The sequence below is a fragment of the Ailuropoda melanoleuca genome, chromosome 10 (genome assembly GCF_002007445.2).
Source record: "Ailuropoda melanoleuca isolate Jingjing chromosome 10, ASM200744v2, whole genome shotgun sequence".
Lineage (NCBI taxonomy): Eukaryota > Metazoa > Chordata > Mammalia > Carnivora > Ursidae > Ailuropoda > Ailuropoda melanoleuca.
In genome coordinates, this window is record NC_048227.1 from 36,186,122 (window position 1) to 36,213,593 (window position 27,472).

A 27,472-nucleotide genomic window follows, 5' to 3' on the forward strand; every position below is an offset into this window, starting at 1 on the left:
TGACTAACTGAAGGCAAAAAATAACTGGAGGTAAAAAAAAAAAAAATCCTAAAACGGCCATTCAGAAGTGAGCATTATTAATATTTTAGTCTGTTTTTACACTTTTACGTCTGTAAATATTTCTAATGTAAATGTGGAATAATTCTGTGTAAGTAATGTTTTGGTGACTCAAAAGTCTATCAAGGATATCTCTAGGGCACCTGGGTGGCTCGGTTGGCAAGCGTCTGCCTTCAGCTTAGGTCATGATCCCAGAGTACTGGAATCGATCCCCACGTTGGGCTCCAGGCTCAGCTGAGAGCCTGCTTTTCACTTTCCTTCTGTCTGCCAGTACCCCAGCTTGTGCTCTCTCTGCCAAATAAATAAATAGTGAGAGAGCAACAGGGGGCCCGATGCAGGGCTCGATCCCAGAACCCTGGGATCATGACCTGAGCTGGAGGCAGATGCTTAACCGTCTGAGCCACCCAGGCACCCCAATAAAGAAAACCTTAAAAAAGGGGGGGGATATCTTTCCATATCACCATGTATAAATAAGATGCATCTGTTTTGGGGCGCCTGGGTGGCACAGCGGTTAAGCATCTGCCTTCGGCTCAGGGCGTGATCCCGGCGTTATGGGATCGAGCCCCACATCAGGCTCCTCTGCTATGGGCCTGCTTCTTCCTCTCCCACTCCCCCTGCTTGTGTTCCCTCTCTCGCTGGCTGTCTCTATCTCTGTCAAATAAATAAATAAAATCTTCAAAAAAAAAAAAAAGATGCATCTGTTTTGCAAGCTGCATAGTATTGCATAGTATGGAAGTTCCATATTGTATTTAAAGTTCCTTACTCTTGGACATTTACATTGTTTGCAGTTTTCTGTAATTGCAAGTCATTTATACAAACACCCACCTTCCAGCATTTGCTTGAACAATTTGCTGGAGGGCATGAGTCAAGACTGTTCTGTGAGAACTGCTCAAGTGGATGCTCTTGGGCTCCCTCGCCTCCCTCTACTGGCCCCGTGGAAAACTGCACAGGGGAAAAAGGAACTTGGAAGTCCATTTTTCTAGGTGTGGATTTACAGTGTTCTTCCCATCGCCCTCTGTTGGCAAAGACTAACATCAAGTTGGCTAGCAATGGAGAAAGGCTCTAGTACCACAAAGTGGGACAAAATGTGTGTATAGTGGGCTGAGAAATAACAAATTAATAACTGGCACACTTACCATATATTTTATTGGGCAGTTCAGGTAGTGACAAGTTATTTGTATATGATTACGTTGAAATTGACCATCCAATAACACTTCTTTTCTTTCTGAAAGTATTTTAGCTTATTTTTCTAGCTAGGAAATAGAAACTATAAATAATGAAAAAGTCAGAATTTTCTTTCCAAAAAATTTATAGTCATTTCCAGAATTTATACTCATTATTTTCTTAGTCTTAGTCCAGAACTCTCTAAACAATGTAAAAAATTGAGGACAACAGGCATCATTGTCTTGCTTAATGAAAATAGTTTTAATGATTTACAATTATCCATTGTTTGTCCCTGATATAGATCCATGCTCGTATTAAGGAGTATCTATTCTCATTTGCAGCAGAAAGACTACTAGCTGTTCCCAGTATCAGTTTTCTTCTTCGATAGTAACAATTTTTCAACGGGCACATAGTTATTCAGAATAAGGAGTAAGAGCGCCTGGGTGGCTTAGTCAGTTTAAAGTGCCCGCCTTTGGCTCAGGTCATGATCTCAAGGTCCTGGGATCAACCCCCATGTCAGGCTTCCCACTCAGCAGGGAGTCTGCTTCTCCCTCTCCCTTGCCCTCCCACCCCAGGTTATGCTCTCTCTCGCTCTCTCTCAAGTAAATAAATAGTCTTTAAAAAAAAAAAAAAAGAATAAGGATTTCCCAGCCTCTCCTGCAGCTAACCATGGCCATGTAATTAAATTGAAGGCAATGTGATGTGAGCAGACGTGATGTATGTATCTTACTAGAAGGGGATGTGTCCTGTCTTCCTATTCTCTTTTTCCCAGCTGCTAACAGAAATTTGGACATAGTGGCATGGACCTTGCAGACGAGAGTAACACCCAGAGGTATCAAAGTAATAAGATAGAAGTGTCTGGATTCCTGAGGATTGTGGAGCCACCAAACTGGGATTTATACCGAGGCAGTGATGTGAGAAAGAAATGGATACCATGTTTAAGCCACTGCTATTTTGAATCTCTATTACGAACTGAGTGTATGCCCTAACTAGATTACTGCCTACTAGGAGTTTTTTCATTAAAAATAGAATATAAGGGGGGCACCTGGGTGGCTTAGTCCTTTAAGTATCTGCCTTCCAATCAGGTCATGATCCCAGGGTCCTTGGATGGAGCGCCACATCCGTCTCCCTGCTGAGCAGGAAGACAGCTTCGCACTCTCCCTCTGCCCTTCCCCCCACACACTTGTGCGCTCCCACTCTCTCTTTCTCTCTCAAATGAATAAATGGAATCTTTTAAAAACAAACAAACAAACAAATTAACATAAAGGGCACCTGGGTGGGCTCAGTCAGTTGAACGACTGATTCTTGGTTTCAGCTCTTGTCCTGATCTCAGGGTCGTGAAAGCAGCCCAGCATCAGGCTCTGCGCTTTGCATGGAGTCGCCTTGGGATTCTCTCTCCCTCTGTCCCTCCCACTTGTGCACGTGCTCTCTCTCCCTCTCAAATAAACAAATAAGGCTTTAAAAATAGAACACCAAGGGGCGCCTGGGTGGCACAGCAGTTAAGCATCTGCCTTCGGCTCAGGGCATGATCCCGGCGTTATGGGATCGAGCCCCACATCAGGCTCCTCCGCTAGGAGCCTGCTTCTTCCTCTCCCACTCCCCCTGCTTGTGTTCCCTCCCTTGCTGGCTGTCTCTATCTCTGTTGAATAAATAAATAAAATCTTTAAAAAAAATAAAAATAAAAATAGAACACCAAAATATTTATTTTTTATAATTTCTCTTGTAGGATATTATTCAGATTTCCATGTTATTCTGACTAAATTTTGGTAATTTTTCTAGGAAACCATCCCTTTGATCTACAACTTCAAATTTATCAATATAAACTTGTACGTAATATTCCCATTTGATTAAAATTTACAAAATCACAAAATATTTAAAAAGGGGGGGGGTGCCTGAGTAGCTCAGTCGGTTAAACATCTGCTTTTGGCTCAGGTCATCATCCCAGTGTCTTGGGATCAAGCCCTGTGTCAGGTTCTCTGCTCAGCGGGAAGCCTGCTTCTCCCTCTCTCACTCCCCCTGCTTGTGTTCCCTCTCTCTCTGTCAAATAAATAAATAAAATCTTAAAAAAAAAAAAACAAAAAACTGTTCCCGCCTTGAAGGTGCCTCTCTGACACTCCGTTCCTAACATCCTCCATCGCTTCACCCGTTCATTTCTTTCTGGAACTTGTCACTACTTGAAAGCAATGTTTGTGTCATTTATCTGCTTATCAGTCTCCTTCACCAGACCGGAACTCCATGAGGGCGAGGATCTTGCCTGGCTTTGTCATCGCGCAGTCCTCAATGTTTAGCAAAGAACCTGGAACGCAGGCATTCATTTCGTATTTTGAAAACGAGTGAGTGAACTCAGGAAAGCCCCTACTTAACGTTTCCCCGCCCCTTACCTCCCTCCGCACGCTGCCCAGAGCCACCCCCACTCCCCACCCCCGCACTGGCCACCTCAGTTTCCCCGGCTACCCCCGGCCCCCAAGAGGCCCGCGGTCTCCCTCCAGGCCGTTCCCGCGCCCGGCTCTCCCCAGCACCACTGTCAGGACCTGCTCCGGGGCTCGGAAGGTGCTAGAGCGCCAGCGGGAGGTGTACAGGGGCCATAGGTGGCTGCCGGGATCGCGCTCCTCGAGTTCCCAGCCAGCAACCAGGTGCCGGCGCTGGGAGCTCGAAACCAGGAGCGGCTCTGGCCGGGGCCCTCCGCCCCTGGCCCGCGCCCCTCTAGAACCGCAGGAGGCTTGGCATCTCTGTGGTAGGCCCAGGGCCGGCTGTGAAGGCTAGGGGGTTGGCGAGGTCAGGAGTCCGGCCCTCGTCGTTGGTCCCTTCGGCAAGTGCCACCGGGCAGAGAGGAAGAGAGAAAGCGTCTAGCGGAGAATTTCGGATGTTGCCGGGCAACCGTGCAGCTTGGGGAGTGGTGGGGAGAATATGAGTCGTGATTGGCTGCTTCTGCTGGAGCCTGCCCCTCGCCCCGCCCCGCCCCCGATCGGCGAAGGGAGGAGCTGGTGGGGCGGGGCCTTCCGGAAGCCCATTCTCCTCGCTGCGAGGCTAGTGAGGTTGGCTCTGCTGCGAGGGGCCTCGCTAGCCAGCAGTCACCCAAGTGCGGGAGACGCCCCCGGCCCGGGGAGGGCAGCAGGGCCAGTGGGCCCTCAGCCCCTGCCGCAAGGACCTGGGCTGTGCCTTGGGGCCGCACGGTGAGCGGGTGGGCAGCCCACCGGGAAGATTCCCCGCCTCCGCCCTCGCCCTCCCTCTGACGGCGCAGGCGCAGGTGAGGCGTGAGCAACCAGGTGGCGCTCTCCGAGGCCGAGAAGCTGGGAGGTCAGGTGTCAGCAGAGGGCAGGAGGAGGCAGGCCAGAGACACCAAGACCCTTCCCTGGTGTCCCTCCGCCCAGTCAGCTACGTCTCCATCACACACCAAGCCACAACACCCTTCGGGCTCACACGCTAGGCCCTACCACATCTCCACTATCTCCGCGGTCCTAGTTCTTGTCAGATGTTTCCTAAATTCCGAAGTTCCGCTCATAAAATGTTCTCGCCAGCTCTATCCCAGAATGGTGGCCTCTGGATGGGTCTCTAGGGAGAAGTGGACTGAGACCCATGGGGTCCTTGGAATCATGTTCCTCTCCACGGTGCTATGAAAAGAGGAACAGCTTCTCCACGTCTCTGAGTTCCTCAGAGGCCAGAGTCTTTAAATGATCCCCTGGCTCACTGGACAGATCTCTGAGTAGTTCAAGTCCTGGCACACTGGCCAAAAGGCAAGGAAGCAAATGAATACCCACTGTGCAAATAAGTACTCTGGGCTAAGCATGTACCAAGTGACCAAAGCTCCCAGTACTGTTACAGCAAGTGTCTTTCCTGCCTCTTTCATCAGAAAACAAGCTCCTGGAAGCAGCAAGCCTGCTTTATGTGAACAACCCCCCCCCCCAGTCCCTTACACTGAGCCAAGCTGAGAAATCCCATTTCTGACTGAGAGACCGGAGCTATGAAGACAAGCTGAAAGGAGGAAACAGCTTTCTTTCTCACGTCTTCAAGAAACAGCCATCTAATTCAACCAGTCCTGCCTGCAACCCAACCCTAGATCCCACTGAGACCTGCCAGACATAACCAAGTTCTGCCTGGGCTCCCACAAGTCAGCAGCTTCCTGGCATCTGGCTGATGACGTGCTCCCCAACTCGCCATCTCCAGCTGAGTCCAGCAGCCCTGAGGGTCGAGTCTACAGTCTGTCTTACTCTTTCTAGACAGCCCCACCTCGTAACATGCAATAGACAGACAGTAGAGATTGGGGTGCACGGAAACAGGGGTATTCTTTACACAATGAAATCCCTGACTGAACCCCAGCTTCCAGCTCTCTGGTTGTTGGCTAAGTTATTGGACCTCTCTCTCAGCTGTTTCCTCATCTGTAAGACTGGGATGGAGTCCACTGCTCAGAGCTGTGGAGACTAGAAGCAACATATACGTGGCACTTGGCCCCACACCTGGCCAGGCAGCTGCTCGACTGGCAGCTATTACTATCGTCAGTCCCCTCTCCTGCTCGAACTCCCTTGGGAGCCGGGAGCCAGCTGGGGCTGCAGCCACCCTGCCAGCCCCCTGATCCAGGGAGGCAGGTGGGGTCTCAACGGCCTCCCACATGCAGATGTCCCCAAGGTCAGTTGGTGTCAGAACCCAATGTCATCTTAGGAGCCGAGATGCAAATCTTGGATAAGCAGCAGGCTGAGCCTATTCCACCCCAGGAAAAAAAGAAAATGGGAAACAGAAGTACAGAGGTCAAAAAACAGAAGGCCAAGAGTAAAAGAGCCAGACAGGGGCAGGTAGGGCAAATTATAAAGGACATGTACAAAGAGGCCAAGGAAGTAAAAAGTAGCAAAGGTTGCTGGCACCAGGAGGGACAGTGGTCCCTGGTAAAGGAGGAGTCCTCACTGGATTATGGCTGCGCCCCAGTGGAAACACATGGAAAATGTCCAGTCACAAAACGGGCCTCCAGTGCATGAGACAGGAGACAGGGAGGGCTGCAGACAAAGAGCATGAGTTCCCAGCTGGCTCAGCCCTGCTCCAGCTCCCAAATAGAAGAGCCAAAGGAGTGTCCTGGACTCAGTGGGCAATGCCCCGAGGACAATGGTAATGGCAGCAGCAGCAGGCTGACCCTTCAAGGGGATCCACAGCCTCAGAAGTGGCTGGCTGGCTTCAGGTCTGGAAACCTCTCCGTGCCCAGAAAACTTTGCTGGTCGACTTATGGTCCTGATGGCTCTGGAATGGCCCCAAGTCAGGTCAAGGCTGGGAAGGAGAGTGCCCAAGGCCCAACAGCAGTGACTCAGGGATGCCTCAGCCATGCTGACATGGCTGACCCTGGAGGCCCCCACCTCAGACTCACCACCAGGGCCCCACGAGACAGAGCGTAAGCAGTGGCTGGAATTCCAAGGCCTTTAATTCGTAGCTAGCGTGCCCGCACCTCACCCTCGCTCCTGTGTTGCCATGCCCCACCCCATGCCAGCACCTCCCACGCCCTTCCCACGCCCCTTCTCACGCTGCCTTCGAACCTCCCCCACAGCCCGCCCCTCCTCCTGGGCTCCTAAGTGGGAGCAGGCGGGGGTGCTGCCAGAGCCCCCGCCGCCCCCAGCATCAGCATGGCCAGGGCCTTGGGCCCCGTCGTGTGGATCTTCTCGTGCCGGTGCAGGTTGGAGCGCCGGCTGAAGCTCTTGCCACACAGGGGGCAGGAGTAGGGCCGGACGCCGCGATGGGTGCGTTGGTGGGCGGTGAGGTGTGAGCTGTGACTGAAGCTCTTGCCACAGTCGAGGCAATGGTAGGGCTTCTCGCCCGTGTGCGTGCGGTTGTGGGCAATGAGGTTGGAGCGCTGGCTGAAGCACTTGCCGCACTCGGGGCACGGGTAGGGCTTGACCCCAGTGTGGGTGCGCTGGTGCGTGACCAGGGCTGAGCTCTGCGTGAAGCACTTGCTGCAGATGGGGCACTTGTGGGGCTTGGCGCCCGTGTGGGTGCCCTGGTGGGTGACCAGGTCCGAACGGCGGGTGAAGCGCTTGGCACAGCAGTCGCACACGTAGGGCTTCTCGCCCGTGTGGATGCGCTGGTGCTGGATCAGCGTCGAGTGGTGGCTGAAGCTCTTCCAGCAGGAGGGGCAGGTGTAGGGCTTCTCGCCCGTATGGATGATCTGGTGCTGTATGAGGTGCGAGCTGCGGCCAAAGCGCTTGCCGCAGTCCGTGCAGGCATAGGGCTTCTCGCCCGTGTGCGTGCGCCGGTGGGTCACCAGGTGGGAGTGCCAGCTGAAGCCCTTGCCACACTGCTCACACTTGTAGGTCTTCTTGCTGGCGTCACCATCGGGGGCCAGGCCCTCCTCACTGCTCTCGGGGGTGCCCGTCCGCTCCTCTCTGGGTTTCTCTGGGAGGTGGCCCTCCTGGGCCTTGGTGAGGCTGGTGTCAGGCGGGGCTGGTTTCTCCTGTCTCTCCTCTGGGGGACCTGGCTGCCCATTGTCTTTGGCTGGCCCTGAGCTCTGGCCGCTGCCTGCTTGCTGCCCACACTGCAGGACATCCCCCTGGGCTCTCCCCACCCTGCTTCTGAAAGACTTCACATCCCCAAGGGCTGCCAGGGATGGGGCCGGCTCCTCCTTGCCCACCTCAATGGCTCCTGGAGAAAGAGAGTTTCCAGCAAGAGAGAGACTTCCGTGAGGGACCCAGGGAAATTCTGGAAAGGACGTAAGAGTGAGGATCCTGGACAGAAAAGCCATCCCCTGGAGAGGACAGGAAGCTGGCAGCCCTGCCCCTGGCATGCATCTGCACCCCAGAAAACAGCCCGTGCTGACAAGGGGCACCCGGGAGTGGCAGCAATGACGCCACTGCCCTGTGCCATGGCGCCCGCCCACATGCCACTTCTGCACGCACCTGTCTTCTCCTCATCTCCCATCTGCCGGCACGAGCTCGAGGTCTCACCCTTGCCCTGTCCTTGGGAGGCCCAGAAAGGTCTGCTGAAGGGAAATCCTGGCCAAAAAGAGACAAGAGATGCTGTGCTCAGTCGCGGAACTTCCAGGCTGCACAGCAACGGACACCCCCCGCCCCCACCTGCCAAGTGAAGAGGCATAAGGAGTCAGCTCTGCAAACATGGGATAAAACGACATAAGCTGAAAAATCACTTGGGGTCAGGTGTCCAACCCTCTGTAGGAAGCACACTGTAGGGTAACTGCCAGACATACTCTCTCCAGGTTGAGCTGGGCTCCATCTCATCTCCCTGAACGAGCACCAGGAGCAAAGAGACGGGCTGGGAGGTCAGCTGCCGACAACCCCCCACTCCCTCATCACACAGGCCCCCAGCAGTGGGCCCAGCAATGTCTCCAGTCCTGTACCTTCCCAGAGCAGGGGCAAAAGGGTTCCTGGGGGAGGGACAGCGGGTGGAGCAAAGCCCAGTGGGAGGGCCTGGGAGAAGAGGCCAGGGGTGCCAGCCACCCAGAAGTCAGGGACCAAAGCCCCCTGGAAAGGTCCCCTGGGGCAAGGGCCTGGGGATTCTGGTCAAGTCAGTGAGAGAGCAGAGGCCCAGCCTCCATGCCCTGATCCACACCCCGCAGGAGGGAAGGAATGTGTTGGACCCACCAGCAGGTTTAGGACATTTGTGAGGCTCGCCATGGGGCTGCAAACGGGTGCTGAGTTCCCTCTGATGTCCCAGGACTTGCCTGGACCTGCCACTCTGGGCCCTGGGGAGTGCTAATGATGGGTGGTGAGAAAACCTGGGATAATTAAAGGAGTGAGCCGTCCTGACTCTGAGACCCACCACCGAAGTCAAGGGTGGAGTGACCAAGCCCCCAGCTCCCCTGGACTAGCAAGTGTGCCCCTGGTGCATACGGACGGACAGACAGACTGGACATATGAATGAACAACAATGAAGGAAAGAGCCCCAGGAGTTCTCCATAAGACCTCCTACTAAATTCTGCCAACAAAAGCAGGGTCTGAAACAGAGAAGTCAGAGTGCTGGGACTTCACCTACCAGGAGAAACAACGAGGGAGCCAAGGCCCCTCTGAAAGGAGGACCGGCCCCTCAGGATGGGTGGGACAGCGCAGGGTCTGGGGCCTGGAGAGATTAGCTGGCACCAGGCCCCGCGTCCCCCCGCAGGCAGCCCCACTCTGCAGCCAAGCACTCTGCGCACACCCCTCTCAGGTGGGCTTCGAGGAGCAGACTAAGCACTGCAGAAGGACCGAGGGGCAGCGCCTCGAGGTCAGCGCTGCCCAGCCTAGCAGCCACGTGCCACGTGGGGCTAGTGCAATTCAAATCTGAGCAAGTTAAAATGAAATAAAATACAAACTCCAGGAGCTCCAGCCACCTTTCCGGTGCTGAGCAGCCACGCCTGGCTCCTGGTCCCCATGTCAGCACAGCGCACACGTCCTTCACCAGGAAGGAGTTACAGGACAGAGTGGCCCAGATGAACGAGAAGGAGCTTAAGCCCCAGGGAGGGAGATGATGGTGGGATGGCCCCGGTTCTGGCATCGGGCCTTGGGAAGTGGCCGCCCCGGCACAACCTCGGGCCCTTACCCAAGGACAGCCCATTCCTCTTCTGCAGGACGTCCCTATAGAAGTTCTGCTGCGCGTGGTCCAGCCGACCCCACTCCTCCCGAGAGAGGTACAGAGCCACATCCTCAAAGGTCACCGGCATCTGAAACAACACAAAACACCCACTCTCCAGGGCAGGCCGGGATGCTCTGGAGGGGCACGACAGCTCCAAGAGGAGGGCGACCCCTCGGCCCCCAACCCGCTGCCCCGAGTGAGGCCCGCCCTCGCGTCTGATGGTGAAGCGGGACAGCCGCCCAAGGGTGGCTTTTGCAGGGGGGCAATAACAAAGCAGTCGTGTATAACAGAAGAGATGAGACAAAGACAAGGACCCATTCCAGCACCGCAGCCAAAGCTCGGGACTTCCACGCACCCCCGCCGGCCCCCACCCTCGGGTCCGGCGCTCGGATCCAGACGATGACGCACAATCTGAGATGCTGTCCCTCCATACCCTTGTGCTCTTCCTCCAGCCTTGCACTTGAACAGGGACACTCACCTGGGACCAGGCGGTGAGAAGCGCTGCAGCCATCTGCCGGTCCCTGGTCCTCCCCTCGCGAGGGAGCATGGGGATCTGGGGGGACGGGAGGGCTGAGAGAGGAGAGAGATCCTCAGGGCGGCCACCTCATCCTGCGGGGCCCCGCCGCTCCCCGAGCGGACTCATGCCTGGCTTATCGGGGACAATGCTGCTGCCTCAAACTCCACTCCCAAACTGACCCAAGGCGGGAGTCAATAGGCTCGGAGGTTATGCAGGAGCGGGCCCTGAGGGGCAGGTGGGCAGACATCCGGGCATCTCCATGGCAGGAGAGCTCGTGCCCTCCCCACCTATGCTGTGAGCCTCCACCTCTCCCCACAGCTGCAACCCAACACGGCGCCTCTCTCCACGTCCCTCTCCATCCCTCTCACCTCCACCAGGCAGGAATAGAGCTTTCTCCTTACAGCCCTGGCTTAGGGACAGCCAGCCTGGCGTTCCTGGAGCCCCATCCCCCTGCGACGCCCCCTCGGGGTATGGCTCTTCCGGCTCCGTCTTGATGTGGGGTGACTCCCGAGCAGCTCCCAAAGGCACCATCTCCTCCAACTCAGAAAGCATTTCTTGACCAGGATGCCCATGACCTGGAACCTAGGAATGACAGCCCCCGTCAGCACCTGAGTGGAGAACGGGAGACACAGCCGAGCTCCACGTCTGAGGGTCCTGGCAGGGGCCACACACGCCCAAATGCCAGGTAAAGCTCGAAGGACTGGCCTCGCTTCCTTCTTCTGGCCCTGGGGACCCCCACATCCCTGGTTTACCTCCACAAGGCCGGGGCAGCAAGGGAAGGGAGGCAGGCTCGAGGTCAGGCCAGGGGCAGGCTGGCCGGGTGCCCACAGAGCAGACACCTCTTCTCAAGTCCAGCCTTGCACCTCCCACCGCAGTGGGGACTGTTACTGTTCAACACTGAGGAAACCGAGTGCAGCGGAGTGAAGAGTGTCCCCCCAAATTTCATGTCTGCTCACAATCTCAGAACATGACCTTATTTGGAAAAAAAGGTCTTTGCTGATGTAATTAGTTAAGGATCTTGAGATGAAATCATCCTGCGTTTAGACTAGGCCCTAAATCCAATGACGGGTCTCCCTGTAAGAGGAAAAGACACAGAAACCCAGAAAAAGCTACATGAAGATGGGAGGCAGAGCTGGGGTGAAGCTGAGGGACAGCTGGAGCCACCAGCCGCTGAGACGGAAGGACTGTCCTCCTAGAAGCTGGGAAGGGAGCCCCGCCAACACCGTGATTTGGGGTTTCTAGCCTCCAGAACTAAGGGAATAAATTCTGGTTGTTCCACAGACACAGGAAACCGATGTATCCAGGCTCAGAGATCAGACAACGACCCAAGATCACAGAGTCCGTGAGTGCTCAGCCAGGAGTGGAACTCAAGGGCATCTGACTCACAAGTCTACGCCAGGGCCACCATTTCTTGGGGGTGACAGGGAGGTAGCATGTGGCCTCGGGCCATTTCCAGCCTGACTCAGTTCGGTCAAAGAAGCTGAGTTTTGGGGTTTGGAGAACAAAGCCCAAGGGTACTGCTAACTGTACCAAGGCCCGTGTCCACCTTGGTCCAACAGAAGGAAAACCTCCCAGCTCACCCTTCAGCACCACCCACCACAATGGCACTTCCAGGGTCCTCCTACCCGGTCTCCACTTCTTCACACCAGCCTCCACTCTAGCCCCCTGGGACGGTGAGGAAGGGGCTTTGGAGTCAGGCAAGCAGGGCTCAAACCCAGGCCGGCCCCTCACTAGCTGCTCAAGAGCTTTGGGAAAGCCGCTCCCTTTGCACTGGGGGCCTGGGGAGGCCTCAGGGGTCACCCACTCACTGCACAGGGACTGGCCAGGCTTCTCCCTGCACCACCCCCAACCTCCGTCTATGTCAGGGTCTCAAAGGGAAAGATCCTCAGGCCAGGGAGCCCCCGAGATTCAGCTGCTCGGCCTCATGCACAGATAACCTGTGAGAAAGAGCTGTGCACTCTGGAACATTCTGGATAAACACAGAGTGGTGCCAATAATTATTACTACTACTCTACTGTGTGAGTTGACAGAATCCAACAGCAGCAGAGAATGTCAGGGACGTGTGAGGCCCAGCGGGCACTACAAGGGCATAGTGGAAGGGATGACAATCAGTGCTCCCACTCCTTTGTGCTTCTATGGTACGAAAACGGGACAACTAACACAGACGGTCCCTGACTTACAACAGCTCAACTTAACCACTTTTCAACTTTACGATGGTACAAAAGTCATACGTATTCCGTAGAAACCGTACTTCAAATTATGAATTTGCATCTTCCGCTCGGCCAGCGATCTGTAGCATGGTCCTCCCTGGGGATGCCGGGCGGCAGGAGCCGCAGCTCGCAGTCAGCCACTCGGTCATGAGGGTAAACGACCGACACACTGACTGTATTTCTCTTTCAGTGCAGTATTCAGTGTAATACATGAGAAACTCCACACTTCATTATGAAATAGGCTTTGTGTGAGGCCATTTTGCCCAACTGTAGGCTGACATGAATGTTCCGAGTGCGTTTGAGGGAGGCAGGTTAAGCTATGATGTTCAGTAAGTTACTGTGCTAAGTGCGTTTTCGACTTCTGATACTCGCAATGGGTTTATCAGGTTGGAACCCCATCCTAAGTCGAGGACAATCTGCACTTAATTTGTATTTGAACTTACAACCCCTGGAAATACTAGCTGAGGTGCTGTAGGCTTCTCTGACCTAGGTTCTAGCTGCTGTGGGTGTTATGTTATATGTTACAATAATCACCTCTGGGCCTCCCAGCCTCCTGGATGACACAGGTGGGAACAACAGGCGCATGACGGACATTTTATAGAGGACACGCCTGGTTCCCAGAGGCAGCGGACTTGCCCAAGGTCACACACCTGGCTGCAGCTGAGTCATATTCCTTTGATTCCAAGCCCAGTGGCCCTGGTTCCCCCCCACCCCCTGGAGGTTGTAATTACAGACGTGGGGAACGGAACATGAAGGACGAGGTGCTTAGACCCAGAGAGAGTGGAGACGGGGTCCTAAGCAGAAGGGAGGGTAAACTGAGGCTTCCCTGCATGCTCTGGGCACTGTTCAGAGAGCAACCCCACCAGGAGGACGCCCATGCAGCCTCCTTGCTATTTCGTGTGGCCTTTGGCCAACTGACGCCTGAACTCGCCAGGCAAAGCAGAGCAGTTTGGTAGCGGTCGATTCCCAGGTTGAAGGCGTTTCCTGTCGAACCACCGTCTCTTCAACACTTCCCATCACCCCCATCCACCAGCCCTGTACCCTGGCGAGCCTAACTCTTCCACTGGTCTAGTCACCTTGCCTTGAAAATCCCCTCCTGCTCCGAGTCCTTCCAGGGCATGCATCCCTCACCCAGCGCCCCGTCCGTACCTCTCGAGCTCTCTCCTTGTCCTGGGCAGCCCGGGTGCCTCCGCCGTCTGCAGACATTTCTATCTCAGAGGTAGAAAGCACAGCTGAACCGTTTCTCCCTCTCATTGGCCAAGCCCCCTCCAGCTTCTGGCCAGGAGCCTGGAAGAGCAGGAAGAAATCAGCCAGCGTCTCCTGGGCACCGCTAAAGCACTGTGAAAATCCCCATGCAGGACCAGACCCATCCTTGGTCCCAATCAGAAACAAAGCCTCCTAGATGCCTTCCAACCACCTCACTCTCTCTGATGTTTTCTGGTCCCTCGCTTGACAGAATGCTGTTTTGTCACTTTAAGCCAGAATTCTGCATCTCAGAGCAGCCCGGTTAGGGAAAGCCAGGGCTGACTGGGAATCTGTCTCCTGCCACCAGGAGCCCAAAGGTCTGCAGAGATCCTACAAAACAGGTGCTGGGTGTGGCCGTACCCATCACAGCCAGCTCAGAGGGAGAATCGAGGCCCCACTGTCTCCCAGGCGCAGGACACACACACCCAGGGCTCGACGTGACTGGCCCCGCCTGGGATCCAGAATCTGAGCAGCCTGCAGATGCAACCTCCCGCCAGGTCCATCCTGCCCACGGGCCCGGACGGGCCATGTCCTTCCCCTTCCCGAACCTGGGTCCAGGCCCCCTTTTCTCCCCCACCAGCCTAAGCGGTCCACCTTTGACCCTGTCCCCTCCTGCCAGCCGGCCACCCGCATGGATCTCGGGATCCAGGCACCCTCCCCAGTGCTCTTCTCACCGAGGTGGAGGTGGAGGGGGCACCTCGGGTGGTGGGAGCCCCCCTCCCCCGGGAAGGGAGACTCCACAGCCAGCACCGGGCCGGGGAGCCGGGTGGAGACTGGGATTAGGGACAACAGGAAGTCCCTCCCAGATCCCGTTCCCCACGCAGCTGCAGCCCTACAGGGTTCCCAGCTTCAAGGGTTCCGGGTCTGGGGTCCTGAGCGGAGCTGCACCTGCTCTCAGCCCGGAGGCGAGTCCTAGATCTGCACTGCCAGCTCACGATCGCTTTCCCTGGCGTGCACTTGTGATACCAGCAAAGCAGGGACGCCAAAATGGGGAAATAAATTCTGTGGAAGGATGCTGACATTGGACGTTTCAAAGAGAGCACTACAACTGTTCTCACAGAAGGAAGGGCACTTTTCCCGGGTAGAGGGGCACGATGGTCCTTTTCGACACTCAGGGCTTCTGAAAGTCTTACGGTGTCTCCGTGGAGACATTCCTGGATTTCACCTAAGGCCCCCAGGCTGGTGAGCAGGTCCTCTGGGTTCTCCCCAAGATTAGCATGGAGTTCTGTCTCCCTAAGAGCAAACTTAGGAAAGAGGCCTGGGAACTCCCCCCTACCCCCACCCCTGTGCCCCACACCCTGAAAAGATGCGGGACCAATCTAATTCCTCTAGACCTCCTCTCCCCAGATCTGTCTCGAGGCTGGGGAGTGTAACAGGGGTAACGGGGTCTGACCCAGCCATCAGTAGGGTCCCAGACTCCACCGTGCAGTCTTGGCTTTCCCTTCGGACCCTGAGAACCGAGGCTCTCAAAATGGAGGGCAGAGACTGCTTCATTTCTAGGGTGAAAACCCCATCTCCCCCCTTGAGCAGGGCACAGGGGATGGGTCTCAGGAGATGAGTGGGGCCAGCTCTGGAGTCAGATTCCGGGAAACCTCCCCAAGCCCGTGGCCTTCCGCCATCAGAATTCTCTGACCCGCATCCATTTCACCCAGAAAGACAGGCACACCTGGCCCTATGCCGGCCTACAAGTGTGCTGTGTGGGCTCACAGGGGTTTAACTTCTTTAAAACTTAGTTTTCCAACATTTAACAACTAGTAAAGTTATCATAAAATCAATTTTCTTGAAAACTCAGAACATCGGGCAACCCTGGACTCATATTCCCCACACTTGGGCGCTGCTGTCCCATAGCTGCGTTTAGTCCCCACCTGACCCTGCGGCAGTTTGAATGTGCGACACTGCCTTTGGAGTTAAACATGTTTTCGGATTCTGATCTATCCTACTGTCACTTTGATAAACAAAACATATTAGCCTTGAGGTTTGCCTCTGGTCAGGATTTCCAGGTGTTTTAATCCTCAAGGTAAAGAGGGATGTCCAGAGCTGTAGCAAAAGTCAATACTATTGTCAAGCCGGAGAGCTATAAACTGAGAAGTCACAGGGGGCTGTGAAAAAGATCAACTACTCAGTGTGTGAATGTTTCTCCATCAAAGAGGAACATGTGTCCAGAGTAAGGGGACTCACTCCTGAGGTGGGCCATGTCAGCCCACGTCAGTTCCAGGTGTGCACCGAGTACCAAAACAGTGGGTGTGTCCTGATTCTTGGGCCAATGTTTCTGTACTAGACAAAGGCCACTTCAGGGATGCTGGGGAAGCTCAGCAGTTTAGATCCCACCCACGAGATCACCTAAACTAGACCAAATGAAGTCTCAATATTGAGACATTAGCCCCTTCTTGGAGATGAGAGGAAACACATCCAGGGCTGGCTCTACGACTGAGAAGGACTAGGAGGAAGGGTGTTCACATTTGCTGTGTGGGAACTGCAGTCCCTAAAAGACCGAAGAAAGGCACCAAGGAAAGCAGAGACCAAAAACCTAAATGCCTCCCGCAAGCAGGCAGCACCACAAATGACCGGTGATTTGGGTGCAAACTGGTAGTGGGGGAGGGGCCGCAGAGGCCTCAAGAAATCCTATTTTGTTCAAAGGGGGCAGCTGGGGGCTCAATACTGCCAGAGCTTGAAGATTTTTCAAGAGAAGCAAAAAAAAAAAATTAGATTTATATGTGAAATATCCCGACTTTTAAATGTTGATGATTCAAATAAAAAAGTTTAGAACTCCATACAACTTCAGCAGAAAACCCCTGCTGTCTAGCTCGGGGGCCACCAGTTAGTTCAGGGAGGTACTCACCTCAGCGGCCTGTCACAAAGATAACTACGATGGCTGGAGGCGCTTATCTGAGCTGCAGACGGGGCAAAGGCTCCCGCATCTGGTGGCTTCACTGAGCCCGAGAAGAGGTCACCGGCAGTAAATAAATCATGATCTACCCACAGAGATTGGCCTGAGAATTGACTCCAATCCCACAAAAACTCTCAGAATCATAAAAACTGGAAAAAGGAATCACCTGAAGTAAGGGAAAAAATGTTTAAAAAGAAAGGGGGGGGGGCGTGGACTAATTAAGGCCGTTCAGCCAGGCTGGAGACGGGGTAATGCTGAGATCTGGCGGTAAGGAGAGAAGAGAAGGGAAAATAAAGGAACGTGAGAGAGGCCAAGAAAAACAGAAATAATTGAGTAAACAGCAGAGCAAATGTTAACCACGGAAAAAGGAAAAAATGGAAAGCAGACAGGTGGGGAGACCAGATAGGTGGGGCCCCAGGAATACAAATTAAAAAAAAAAAACTAAGAACGCCCAGGGCCCCTGAGACCAGGGCGTGCGCGCCCCCGCAGCCAGCGGCCCGCTCACCGCCGAGGCAAGCCCGAGGCCCAGTGCCCTGACGCCAGGCGGCCGCAAGAGCCCGGCTTCCCAGCCGCGGGACGCTCCCGCGCCCCACGCCCACGAGCCCGCACGGTCCAGCCCCCAGCCGGCCAAACACCGACGCGGGCGCCCGTCGCCCAGGCAACGACGCCCAACGCCCCACCCCCGCGCCTACGGGAGCCACCGGTGATTGGCTAGCGCCCGACGGCTTGGCCCGTGCGCCTGTCCAAGGCCCCACAATTACCTGCGCGCTCCCGTCCGCGCCCCCGAGGGACAGCCCCGCCGAGGGGGAGGGTCACGCGGCTGCCGCCCGCCTCTGGCCGGTGTGCCCGCGTTTCCCGTCCGGCTGCCCCATCTCAACTTCCGGTTCCCCGGCTCTCTCGCGGCGCCCGCCAGTGGGCATCGTGCGCGGGCACAGCCGGGGCGGTGAGGACTGCGAGGCGGACAGCCACGAGCCCTCGAGTCGGCGTCCTCCGTGGGGAAACTGAGGCTGTCTGCGCGAGGGCCCGGCCCCCCGTCCTGCCCCCGGCCCTCACCTGTTCTGAATTTTGTTTCAAAAACGGGAGTATAGCATATGCTGCTGACCTGCCCCGTCTGTGACACGTACCTTGTTCAATATAAAAACACATAGAGGAAAAAAACACATGCTGTGTCAAAACCAAAACACCAGACATTCGTCGAAGCAGCGAAAGCAGACTTTATTCGGTAACTGCTGACAGCAGGGGAAAGAGCTGAGCTCCGTCTGGTTTGTGCAGAGGTGACTGGGGTTTTAAAGGGAGAAGGAGGGAGGGGGAGAGCAGGGTCCACTAAAGTCAGGGTGGTGAACGGTCACAGAGAGCCCGTCAGTGTGGGTGTGACCGGGCCAGGAGGTGTGTCGCTGGCAGTTATGGAAGTCAGCAGTCTAGCCTCCCACGGAGAAGGGAGACAGAGGCCAGGTCCTTCCAAGGGAATGGCTCTCAGGCCCATGACAGGTGCTTCTCGGTTATAAGGGACACATACTCACAATAATAAACCCTTTTTAGTAAATGCTCTGAGAAAGGGAGGTCAGCTGTTGGCTGGAACAAACGCTAGATTCTCCCTGCAGCACTGAGCTTTCTCGGGCAGGGCTGGGGTCATCCTAGCTGTATGCTGCTGAAAGCCTTGCTAGAGTCTGGTCAAGTGTCTCCGTGCTGGAGTTTTAGCTATGGCACATTCTCTCGTATGGCTGACCCGGCAGCCCACCCATCATAGCAGAAATGGCCTTTTCCTGCCCTGGGCAAGCTCCAGAAAAGGCCAAGAGGCTCCTTCCTAGGCAGCAACACCAAGCACTTCCTTGCATGATTGTCAAGGCTAGCAGCTTCAGCCTCAGCCAGGCAAGCTGTGGACTCCAAGGCCAGAAACCCCCCAAACTTAATAGGATAGACTGGATATGTTCCCCGAGCACCCACGTCCCAACTTCGAGGACACTGTCTTTACTGGGTGCTAAAGGCAGCTCACAGGACAGGCCGGGAGGGGACACTCTAGTGAAACTAGGCTGGATAACTCAGGACTCACTCCGGCTGGTCTTTTGTGTGGAAATTAGAGTGAATTAAGTTACTTTTTCTTTAGAGATTGGTACGTCTTTAGGAAACCAGGACAGTGTCATCATCCCAAAATATCCTTTGTTGCAGCTGCCACCTCCTATCTCATACCTCGTCCCCCAGTCTTGGGTAGAGTTTCAGGTTACATTCACTCATGCAAGCCTAAAACAGGTGGGGATAGGAGACTCAGAAGGCATCCTGCCTGGCTCAGCTCCAGAGGACCCTTACCAAGGGCCCCTCACAGGAGCAAATGGCAGTGGCACAGCCCTTCACCCTGCTGCACTCGCCCTCCCCAATCCCCAGCCCTCAGACCCCCTCTACAGGTCGTGTGGTCTCGCACAGAATCTGTCATGTTATTTTTACTTCACTGGGTGTGAAAAAAAAATGTAGAGTTTCCATTTGTTTTTACTTTATGTTTTCAAAAATTCAATTTTTGTGAATTTTTTTTTTTAAAGTAGGCTCCAATCCACGCTGAGCGTGCCCAATGCAAGGCTTGAACTTACAACCCTGAGATCAAGAGTCAGATGCTTAACTGATTGAGCCACCCTGGCGGCCCTTCATGAATGTTTTATAATGTGGGGGAAAAAAATATCAGCTAATGGTAAGAATCAGGGCCCTTGGAAGAATGGCTGATCCTAGGATCAGGGCAAGATACACACAAGATGAATCTGTAGGTGGCGGGAGGGGAAACAGCGCAAGCTCTCCAGACAAGTGTGTGGCAGGATAGTCTAACACTGAACACCCACACATCCTGGGTAGAAACCAGCAGTGACTCACATCCACGGTCACCAGAGACATACAAGAACTACTACATGTAGCCCCAACCTGAAGACCACCCCCTGTCTAGGTAGGTGGGATGAACAAATAATGCAACAGGGAATAGCATTCAGGAAACAAGCAACACACTCCCACTGTGGAGTAAGCAAGATGAAGAATTCCTTGGGGTGCCTGACTGGCTCAGTCGGTACAGCATACGACTCTGGATCTTGGGGTTCTGTGTTAGAGCCCCACCTTGGGTTTAGGAATTACTTAAAAATAAAATCTTAGGGGCGCCTGGTGTGGCTCAGTCAATTAAGAGTCTGCCTTCAGCTCAGGTCATGATCCTGGGGTCCTGGGATGGAGTCCCACATCGGGCTCCCTGCTCAGTGGGAGCCTGCTTCTCTCCCTCTGCCTGCTGCTCCCCCTGCTTATGCTCTCTCTCTGTCAAATAAATAAAGTCTTTTGAGAGAGAGAAACCAGTTAGGCCATTGCTATGACCTTGGCAGGTGACGATGACAAGCAGTGGAAGTAGAGAAATAGGCAGATTTGAAAAACATTTAGAATATTAACCCTACGGAACTTGGAGACTGACAAGATGTGAGAATGAAGTAAAGTGAGAAGATCCGGGATAAATCCCAATGTCTGACTTGAGTGGCTGAATGGACTGTCCCGTTCACCACACTAGAGAATACCAGAGACACCAATCTTTGACGTGGAGGACTCACTGGACCCACACGTACTGAGGATTTGCTATGTGCCGGGCACTGCGCACACAGCCGGGGACCAGCAACAGAGCCACTGCATGGAGCTTGCAAGTGGCTGCGTTGAGTCCGGCCTTGAACACAAAGCCTTTGGGGCATTTATGAGACGTCCAGGTAGCAAGATCAAGTGCACGGAGTCGAGAAACGAAATACAAATACAGGGATATTGGTACTGAGAATGGCTATCAAGGCCACGGGGCCTATGAACCCAGCAAGGGAGGTGTATTAGTTATTTACTGCTGTGTAACAAACGATCCCAAAACACTGTAGTTTCAAATACATATTATCTCATGGTTTCTGTACCATACAGGGCTTAGCTGGGTGCCTCCAGCTCAAGGTCAACAGCTGTGGTCAAGTCATCTGCTTGACTGTGGGAGAGGGTCCAAGTTGACTGGCCTTGGTCCCTCACCACAAGGGCCTCTGCTCAGACATGGCTCCCCTAGCGTGAGCCAGCAGGACATGGAGAGAGAGAGCACATGAGGGCCACCAAGAGGAAACCACAGTCCGTTTATGACCTCATGTCAGAAGTGACGCCCCCTCACTCCTACTTGATCCTCTTTATTAGAAGAGACTCACTAAATCCAGCCCCCACACAAAGGTAGAAGCTTCCACAAGGGTGTGGCCAAGGAGCTGAGGCTGGTGAAGGAGGCTGAGCAGAGACTACGGGAGAAATGGAGAAAGAGAAAACAGGTGATAAGGAAGGAGGAGAAGATCACACCCACTGAGAGGTCCACCGGGAACCAGTGACCCACAGAGACGTGCTCTGGGGCTGACAGTCCCGTGCAGGGACAGACGAAAGACAAGCAAACAAAAAAGCGACAAGTGAATCAGAGACTGTGGCATGAGCCAGGAGGGAACAAGAGTGCACGGAGAGGGGACAGAGGGGACAGATGCTGTCGCAAGAGTGGGCAGAAGTAGCTTCCACAAGGAGACTGACATCACTGACTGACATTTCCGAATGAAATGGGGGTGGAGGCGAGAGCATCCTTTCCAGGCCAGGGTGGTGAAGGGGGATCGAGAAGGCGTGCTCAGAGATTGAAGGGCGAAGGAAGAGGGCGGGACATGTAACGGCAGAGGGGCGCCGGGGGTGAGCAGCCTGCAGGTAGCTCAACCGCGCGGTGGGAAACCATGGAGGAACTCTGAGCAGCAGAGAGAAAGGATTCAATTAAGTGATGGTGAAGGCACACGGATGGTGGCAAATGGCAAAGCTGAGCCGTAGCTCGGGCCTCTGGAGCCAGTGAGACAGACCAGATGAGAGGCTTGGGGGGCTGCGAATTTACAGACACCAAAGAAATATGGGGTCAGGTACAAGGCTCACCTCATGTTCTCACCATCCCCACTGTCTCTGTCCCAGGGCTGGTCCCCAGTGAGGGCTGTGCCCTCCACACCCTGCAATCCTTCACTGCGAGCACCGCAGGAAAACGCTGGGCTCTCAGCTACAGGGAAAGATGTTACCTAACATGATTTGGAGACAGGCATTTGAGCAACTGGTATAACCAGAGGCTATTTAATAAAAGATAACAGACATCTTTATAGTAATCTTTCCCAGAGCTGGAGAAGGATTCCTCCCTCTGCCCTGAATTATTCTAAATGGGCGAATTCGATGGAAACAGCAAATACAGAAAAACTTGTCTTTTGGTGATGAGCACTGGGTGTTATATGCAACTAATGAATCGTTGAACTCTACACCAAAAACTAATGATGTGCTACATGCTGGCTAATTGAACATAATAAAAAAATAAAAATAGTTAAAAAAAAACATAAACAAAACTTGTCTTTCTTTTGCCATCTCTGAAAAGAAGAAAGAGGAGAGAGGAAGACTCCCGTCAGTCAGGTGCTCTAACTGGCTGACAGTAGCCTTAAAATTTCCTCATGTTCGATAAGTTGCTGTACACCTGAAACTAATATAACACTGTGTATTAACTATGCTGGAATTAAAATAAAAAAACTTTTAAAAACTATTTTAAAAAGATTTTTATTTATTTGAGAGAGAGACCACAAGGAGGGGGAGAAGGAGAAGCAGGCTCCCCACTGAGCAGGGAGCCTGATGTGGGGCTCGATCCCAGGACCAGGACTCCGGGATCATGACCTGAGCCAAAGGCAGATGCCTAACTGAGCCACTCAGGAGCCCCTAATAATTCTTTTTTTTTAATTAAGTTTTTTACTTTAGGGCTCTGCCTGCCACTCCCCCTGCCTGTGCACTCTCTCTCTCTTTCTCTGTCAAATAAATAAATAATTTACAGAAATTTAAAAAAGAATTATTAAATCAGAAAACAAAAACAAAAAGTTAGGTTTTTTTTGCTCTTGTTTTTTTTTAGACACCAACTACTTAAAAAAAATTCTAAAGTAACACCTAGAATAGTTTGTGTGCATTTTCAAAATAATTTTAGGAGATACTGAAATATACCTCAAATAGGTAGATTTTTAGTAAAAGTCTTTCCTTTGGAGGTGTGTTTATCATTTGTGGAAATAGGTAACAATCCAGCAACTTCACAAGAACTTTCATCTGTTAGGAGGTAACGCTGGGAGAGGGGAGTGTATTTTCAAAGATCAGGAAGAATTTGAAGGGACTTAAATGTTCATTAAGCCCTTTTCTCTGCAAAGTCACTTTGGTTAGGAATCCCAGCTTCGGTGACCCGGTGCTGCCCAGACTGGAAGCCTCACAGGGGCAGCACGTGTCCACTCCACTCAGCACTGGGTGTCCAGGGGCAGGGAGAGCACAGACACACGGGGGGACGCAAACATTTCCCGAATGAATGAATGGTGCCCGCACGCGGCGGGCCAGCAGCGGGGTTACTGGCCAAGCCCAAGCCCGGGCGGGGGTTTTGGAACGAAGGAGACCAAAAGCTAGTGTTGCTTTCGTGTCAACGCAGGCGCCAGCCCCTGTGCCTGGATGCTATTTCTGGTGATTTGGTCAAGCCTGTCTCTGCTTTTCTGACACATTTCCAGCAAAGATATCATTTCTGAGTCGGAGGCCTGGAAATTACTGCTAACAGCGAACCCCGAGCTTTCCCGCTCAGCCAGCTCCCCCAGGCCCTCACTGCGCACTCCGACCCTTACCCGGGGAGCGCACGTTCCAGCGGGTCCCCTCCACCGTATCCGTACAGGCCCGTTGCCCGCAGTGCGCCGCCCCCACTGCCACGGCTCAGACATGGCCACGACCTCCAAGGCCACAGCCACGGGGAGCAGGTCCGTCTCGGGAGCGGGACCCGCCGGAAGGAGTCCAGACCTGGGTGTGCGGGAGGCGCCTCCGCCCGAAAGGTGGGGGTTACCGGGCCCCGCACAGGAGAGGGGGTTTCCAGGCTCCGCCCCGGGGTCGGGTTACCAGGCCCGGTCGGGTCGGTGGGGTTTCGCGGCCACCGCCGGTGAGGGCGGCGAGTAGAGTCCACGCGGTGGAGCTCCGAGGGCTGGGCGCGCTGCACACCCCCGAGGGCGGCGGGCCTCGCGAGCCTGCTGCTAAGCCATTCCGTCCGTCTTGACACACGCCAGCTCTGGGCTAGGTGTGGAGGATCGGCGCAGACAAGGGAAACACCGCTGTCCACAGAGAGCTTGTGGTGCAGGGAGGCCCACACTAGACGATGAATGCAAAGGAACAAGAAAGCCCAGGTCCCAAGTGCAGGGAGACAACGCCCCGGCAGAGGGAGCCGGAGCCAGCGCAGGGTCTGGCCCCGACGGATCCACGGCCGAGGCCGAGGGCTGGCCAACGCCGAGCCTCTGGCCACCGAGTAGGTGGCCCCGGGTGCCCAGGACAGGTGGTGCCACGAGAGTGCCCCCGGGCTCTGAACCGCAGGTGCCGCTGAAGAAAGCGCCCTCCGGACTGCAACCAGCCAAGCGCACGACCCAAAAAGACACCTTAGAGCAAAGGGAAAGCCTTGACTTTAGAGGTCGAGTTGGGCTCAAGGCCAGTGGGGAGGTCACATCCCCCTACCCCCGGAAGGCCCTTCTTTCTCTTCAGGAAAGCTGGGACAAAAGCCACCTGGCAAGATTCTTCCGGAAGAGCCTAGGTGGTATTGGTGGCGGGCTTTCTTCCCCCATCACGTGGTCCTGTTGTTTTCCTACCCTGGGACTGGTGCAGCGTACCTGTGTGTAAGGCACACCTGCGTGTAAGCCATCTGAAGTCCTGTTAACTCAGCATCTGTAACTGTGCCTGGCACACAGCAGACCCTTGGCAGAGATTTGTCTCATGAATGAAATGCCAGCAAAGAGCCCAGCGCACAACAGGCATTTTAAAATGGCAGCTCTGGTCCCCCCAGAAAGTACAGGCTGACAGAACTCCCCAAAGAGAACGGGCACAGTCCTGATTAGGAGGGGGGCAGTTCGTTCTTACCTGGAGGGGTAGTTACACTCATTCTCGGTCCTAGGCTGGAGCCTGGATCAGCCACAGTCCTCATTTCTCTGGCCCCGCCCCCTCCCCACCCCACTCCCAAACTGGGAGGTTAAGGGTTAACTCTAGGAAGCCCCCTCATTACCTGGATGGGACTAGAGCAGGGAACTTCCTGTTCGGTTTTCCGGGAGTCCTTTCCCAGGCTGGCCGAGGCTGGCTCTGGCCCTGGGGCCCTCAAAGAACCCCAGGCACGTCCACCTCTGGAGTGGGGACCCGAGTGGTAAGTTGCAGGGAAGCCTGGGCCGCAGGCTGCCAGGGCAGATCTAAGGAGTTCCTGGCAGCTTGGAGGGAAAAGGGGGCCCTGGGCCTCTGGGATGGCATGGGGGATTAGGAAACTGGAAAGAAGTCTTGGGAGGATGTGAGTCGTCTATGCTCGGAGCCCCGCGACAGCTACTCTGGCCTGCAGCTGGGGGTCATCAAGCAGGGTGCTGGGACTTCCCGTCGCCTGGGCTTGCTGTTCCCACCGGGGAGGCTGCATTTGTCCCCAGGTGGACCGGCCGGCCTCAGTGACTCACCCCAAAACCGGCAAGGGAGCCTGGCCAACAAAAACAAGCCAGTCTATCTCCTGCCAGCTGAGTGCAGGGAGAAAGTGAGGGTTCCCGGCCGAGGCTCCCGGCTCTGGGATCTCCTGCTTTCCAGGTGGGTCTTATGGCAGGACCTCCACCCTGGGCAGGTCCAGCCATTGCCTCCCCACCTCTCTGGGCTCCAGATTAAGCTGGTCGAATATTGGAGGGTGGCTGAAGGGCCTCCACCCCCCACAGATGTGCATATGAACGGAGCTTTTGTCCTGGAGACTGAGGGGGGAGGGAGAGGCTCTCAGGCCAACTTCCCTTAAATTCCATCTCTTTCAAACCTTTTGGCAAGACCTCACCTGGAGGTTCCGGGGGCCCTTGTGTGTGTGTCTAGGCCCAAGGGCTAGAATTTTGGAATCTCTCTCTTCTCCCCTGCCCCTCCCCCCAGATTCATGCTGTGATATTCTGGCTAAAATTAGGCAAATTGCACAGGGAGGGAGAGAAATTGGGTGCTTTTCTGTTTCTGAGCTTTTGTATAGTGGTCAAGGTCAGTGTTCTCACCTTAAAGAAAATCTTGGCTCCACCTGGTGTGACCTTGAACAAGTCACCCATCCTCTCCAAGCGTGGTCTTCACCCTTGTCAAATAGAGAAATTATAATTTACCACGTGGGCTGGGGTGGGACTAACCATCCCTGAGCCAAGAGCCCGCACACACTAGCGCTCGGGGCCTGCCTGCTATTATTACCAGGTGACTGATGATCGCCCGTGATTGGTTCTATTATTTTGCTCATGCCAAAACATAATGAAACAAAAGCCCATTTTCCTGAACACTGCACCAGACATTTTTGCATGCATTCCTCAGTAACCATGACTTCCAGGTAGGCCTTATTGTTCTCGCTTCGTTATTTGTGCTAACAAACACTGAAGCCCCTTCAGGAGCTAGGGGAATGGTTCTGAACAAGACACTGTTCCTACTTGCCTAGGGGAGAGGCACACTCGACCATGATTGTGGCACAGCACGACAGTGGACAGGGAGAGAAAGGTTGCCGGCATGCTGTGCAGTCCCTGAGGAGAGGCGCCAAGGGGTGGAAAGTGCCCATGCGGGGTCAGATGCCAAATGCGAGAAAGAACGTGGGCTCTGCGGCTGGCTGAGCGGGAGACTGGAGAGAAGCAGGAAGGGAGAGGGAGGCTGGAGAGATGAGCGCCAGCCTGGTCAGGTGGCCAGGATGGAAGCCTGGGTCTTCAGCATTCCCATCATCCTCCTCAGGCGGGAAGTGCTCAGCCAGGTTTAAAACTCCGTTTTTTGTTTTGTTTTTTTTAAAGATTTTATTTGTTTATTCGACAGAGATAGAGACAGCCAGCGAGAGAGGGAACACAAGCAGGGGGAGTGGGAGAGGAAGAAGCAGGCTCATAGCGGAGGAGCCTGATGTGGGGCTCGATCCCATAACGCCGGGATCACACCCTGAGCCGAACGCAGACGCTTAACCGCTGTGCCACCCAGGCGCCCCTAAAACTCCGTTTCCTCTGTTCTGCCATGCCTCACTCCCCCGCCTTGAACAGAGCTTCAGGGGTCTCAACAAACTGTCCCAAGCTCTCGGCCGGGCCGACCTCTCCCTGGCTGCATTGCCAGGGCTGGGTTACCTCCTTGGGTATCTGGGTGGCCCCACAAGGAAAGAGTGAGTAGCCCCACGGAACCCTCCAGCAGGAGAGCGGCTGGTGCGGGCTTGGGAAGAGAGCTGGGGAGGTTGTCCGTCTGTGGAACCATTGCCCCCTGGTGGCCAGTTAACACTTTATATTGCTACTTGGGGATGGATACTTTGCAGAGGGGTAGACCAAGGAAGAATCCAGAATTAAAAAAAAAAAAATAGGAAAGAAAGAGAAACAATTGTGTCTCCTCCCCACTAGAGGCCTCTGAAGTGGGCAGAGCCACTTTGGCCTTGGGAACACATCTGTCACAAATTTCTCCCAGTGGTAAGCCTTAGTCGCTCATGTGAGACCCAGCCTCCCCTTTCCACTCTCTGGCTCATCCTGGCCTCTGTCTCTGGTGGAAACCAGGAGATGAGATTGGGACACCAGGTAGGTGCTCAGCCCTGCACTGACCACCGGGGTGGCCTTGGCCTTGACTGCTGAGAGCCAACCTCCAGAGCCATAAAGTGAGAGTCCAGATGTCTGGTCAAGGAGAAATCACATGCATGAACTCCCCCCACCCTTGCCCACACATGCACACCTGTTATCCCCCAAACTGTCAACTTTCAGAGACACTGAAAGAACAGCACAACGGGGCACCTGGGTGGCTCAGATAAGCGGCTGACTCCTGATTTTGGCTCAGGTCGTCATCTCGGGGTCATGGGATCAAGCCCCGTGT

At 54.4% G+C, this 27,472-nt stretch overlaps 2 protein-coding genes across 6 annotated transcripts; both read right to left on the reverse strand.

Moving 5' to 3' along the window:
• Positions 1 to 5,997: 5,997 nt before the first annotated feature.
• Positions 5,998 to 25,734, reverse strand: ZNF205 (zinc finger protein 205). 4 transcript variants are annotated; one of them, XM_034670520.1, is made up of 7 exons: positions 25,669 to 25,734; positions 13,633 to 13,770; positions 10,642 to 10,855; positions 10,235 to 10,326; positions 9,724 to 9,844; positions 8,088 to 8,183; positions 5,998 to 7,890 (listed from the first exon to the last, which is right to left on the reverse strand). In XM_034670520.1, the coding sequence occupies exons 1-7, from the start codon at positions 25,717 to 25,719 to the stop codon at positions 6,767 to 6,769; spliced, it is 1,836 nt and encodes a 611-aa protein (XP_034526411.1). In that variant the 5' UTR covers positions 25,720 to 25,734; the 3' UTR covers positions 5,998 to 6,766. The 4 variants fall into 4 exon arrangements, with proteins under 4 accessions (XP_034526411.1, XP_034526414.1, XP_034526413.1 ...); XM_034670523.1 differs by lacking the exon at positions 25,669 to 25,734 and adding an exon at positions 16,568 to 17,182 and having other exon boundaries at positions 6,001 to 7,890; XM_034670522.1 differs by lacking the exon at positions 25,669 to 25,734 and adding an exon at positions 14,403 to 14,543 and having other exon boundaries at positions 6,003 to 7,890.
• On the reverse strand, positions 22,474 to 25,661 carry LOC117804190. Of its 2 annotated transcripts, none has more exons than XR_004628529.1 (2): positions 24,681 to 25,661; positions 22,474 to 24,063 (listed from the first exon to the last, which is right to left on the reverse strand). XR_004628529.1 is itself a non-coding variant. In XM_034670524.1 (2 exons), the coding sequence occupies exons 1-2, from the start codon at positions 24,244 to 24,246 to the stop codon at positions 23,268 to 23,270; spliced, it is 855 nt and encodes a 284-aa protein (XP_034526415.1). In that variant the 5' UTR covers positions 24,247 to 24,337; the 3' UTR covers positions 22,474 to 23,267. The 2 variants fall into 2 exon arrangements, 1 of the variants encoding a protein (XP_034526415.1); XM_034670524.1 differs by lacking the exon at positions 24,681 to 25,661 and adding an exon at positions 24,188 to 24,337.
• Positions 25,735 to 27,472: the final 1,738 nt, after the last annotated feature.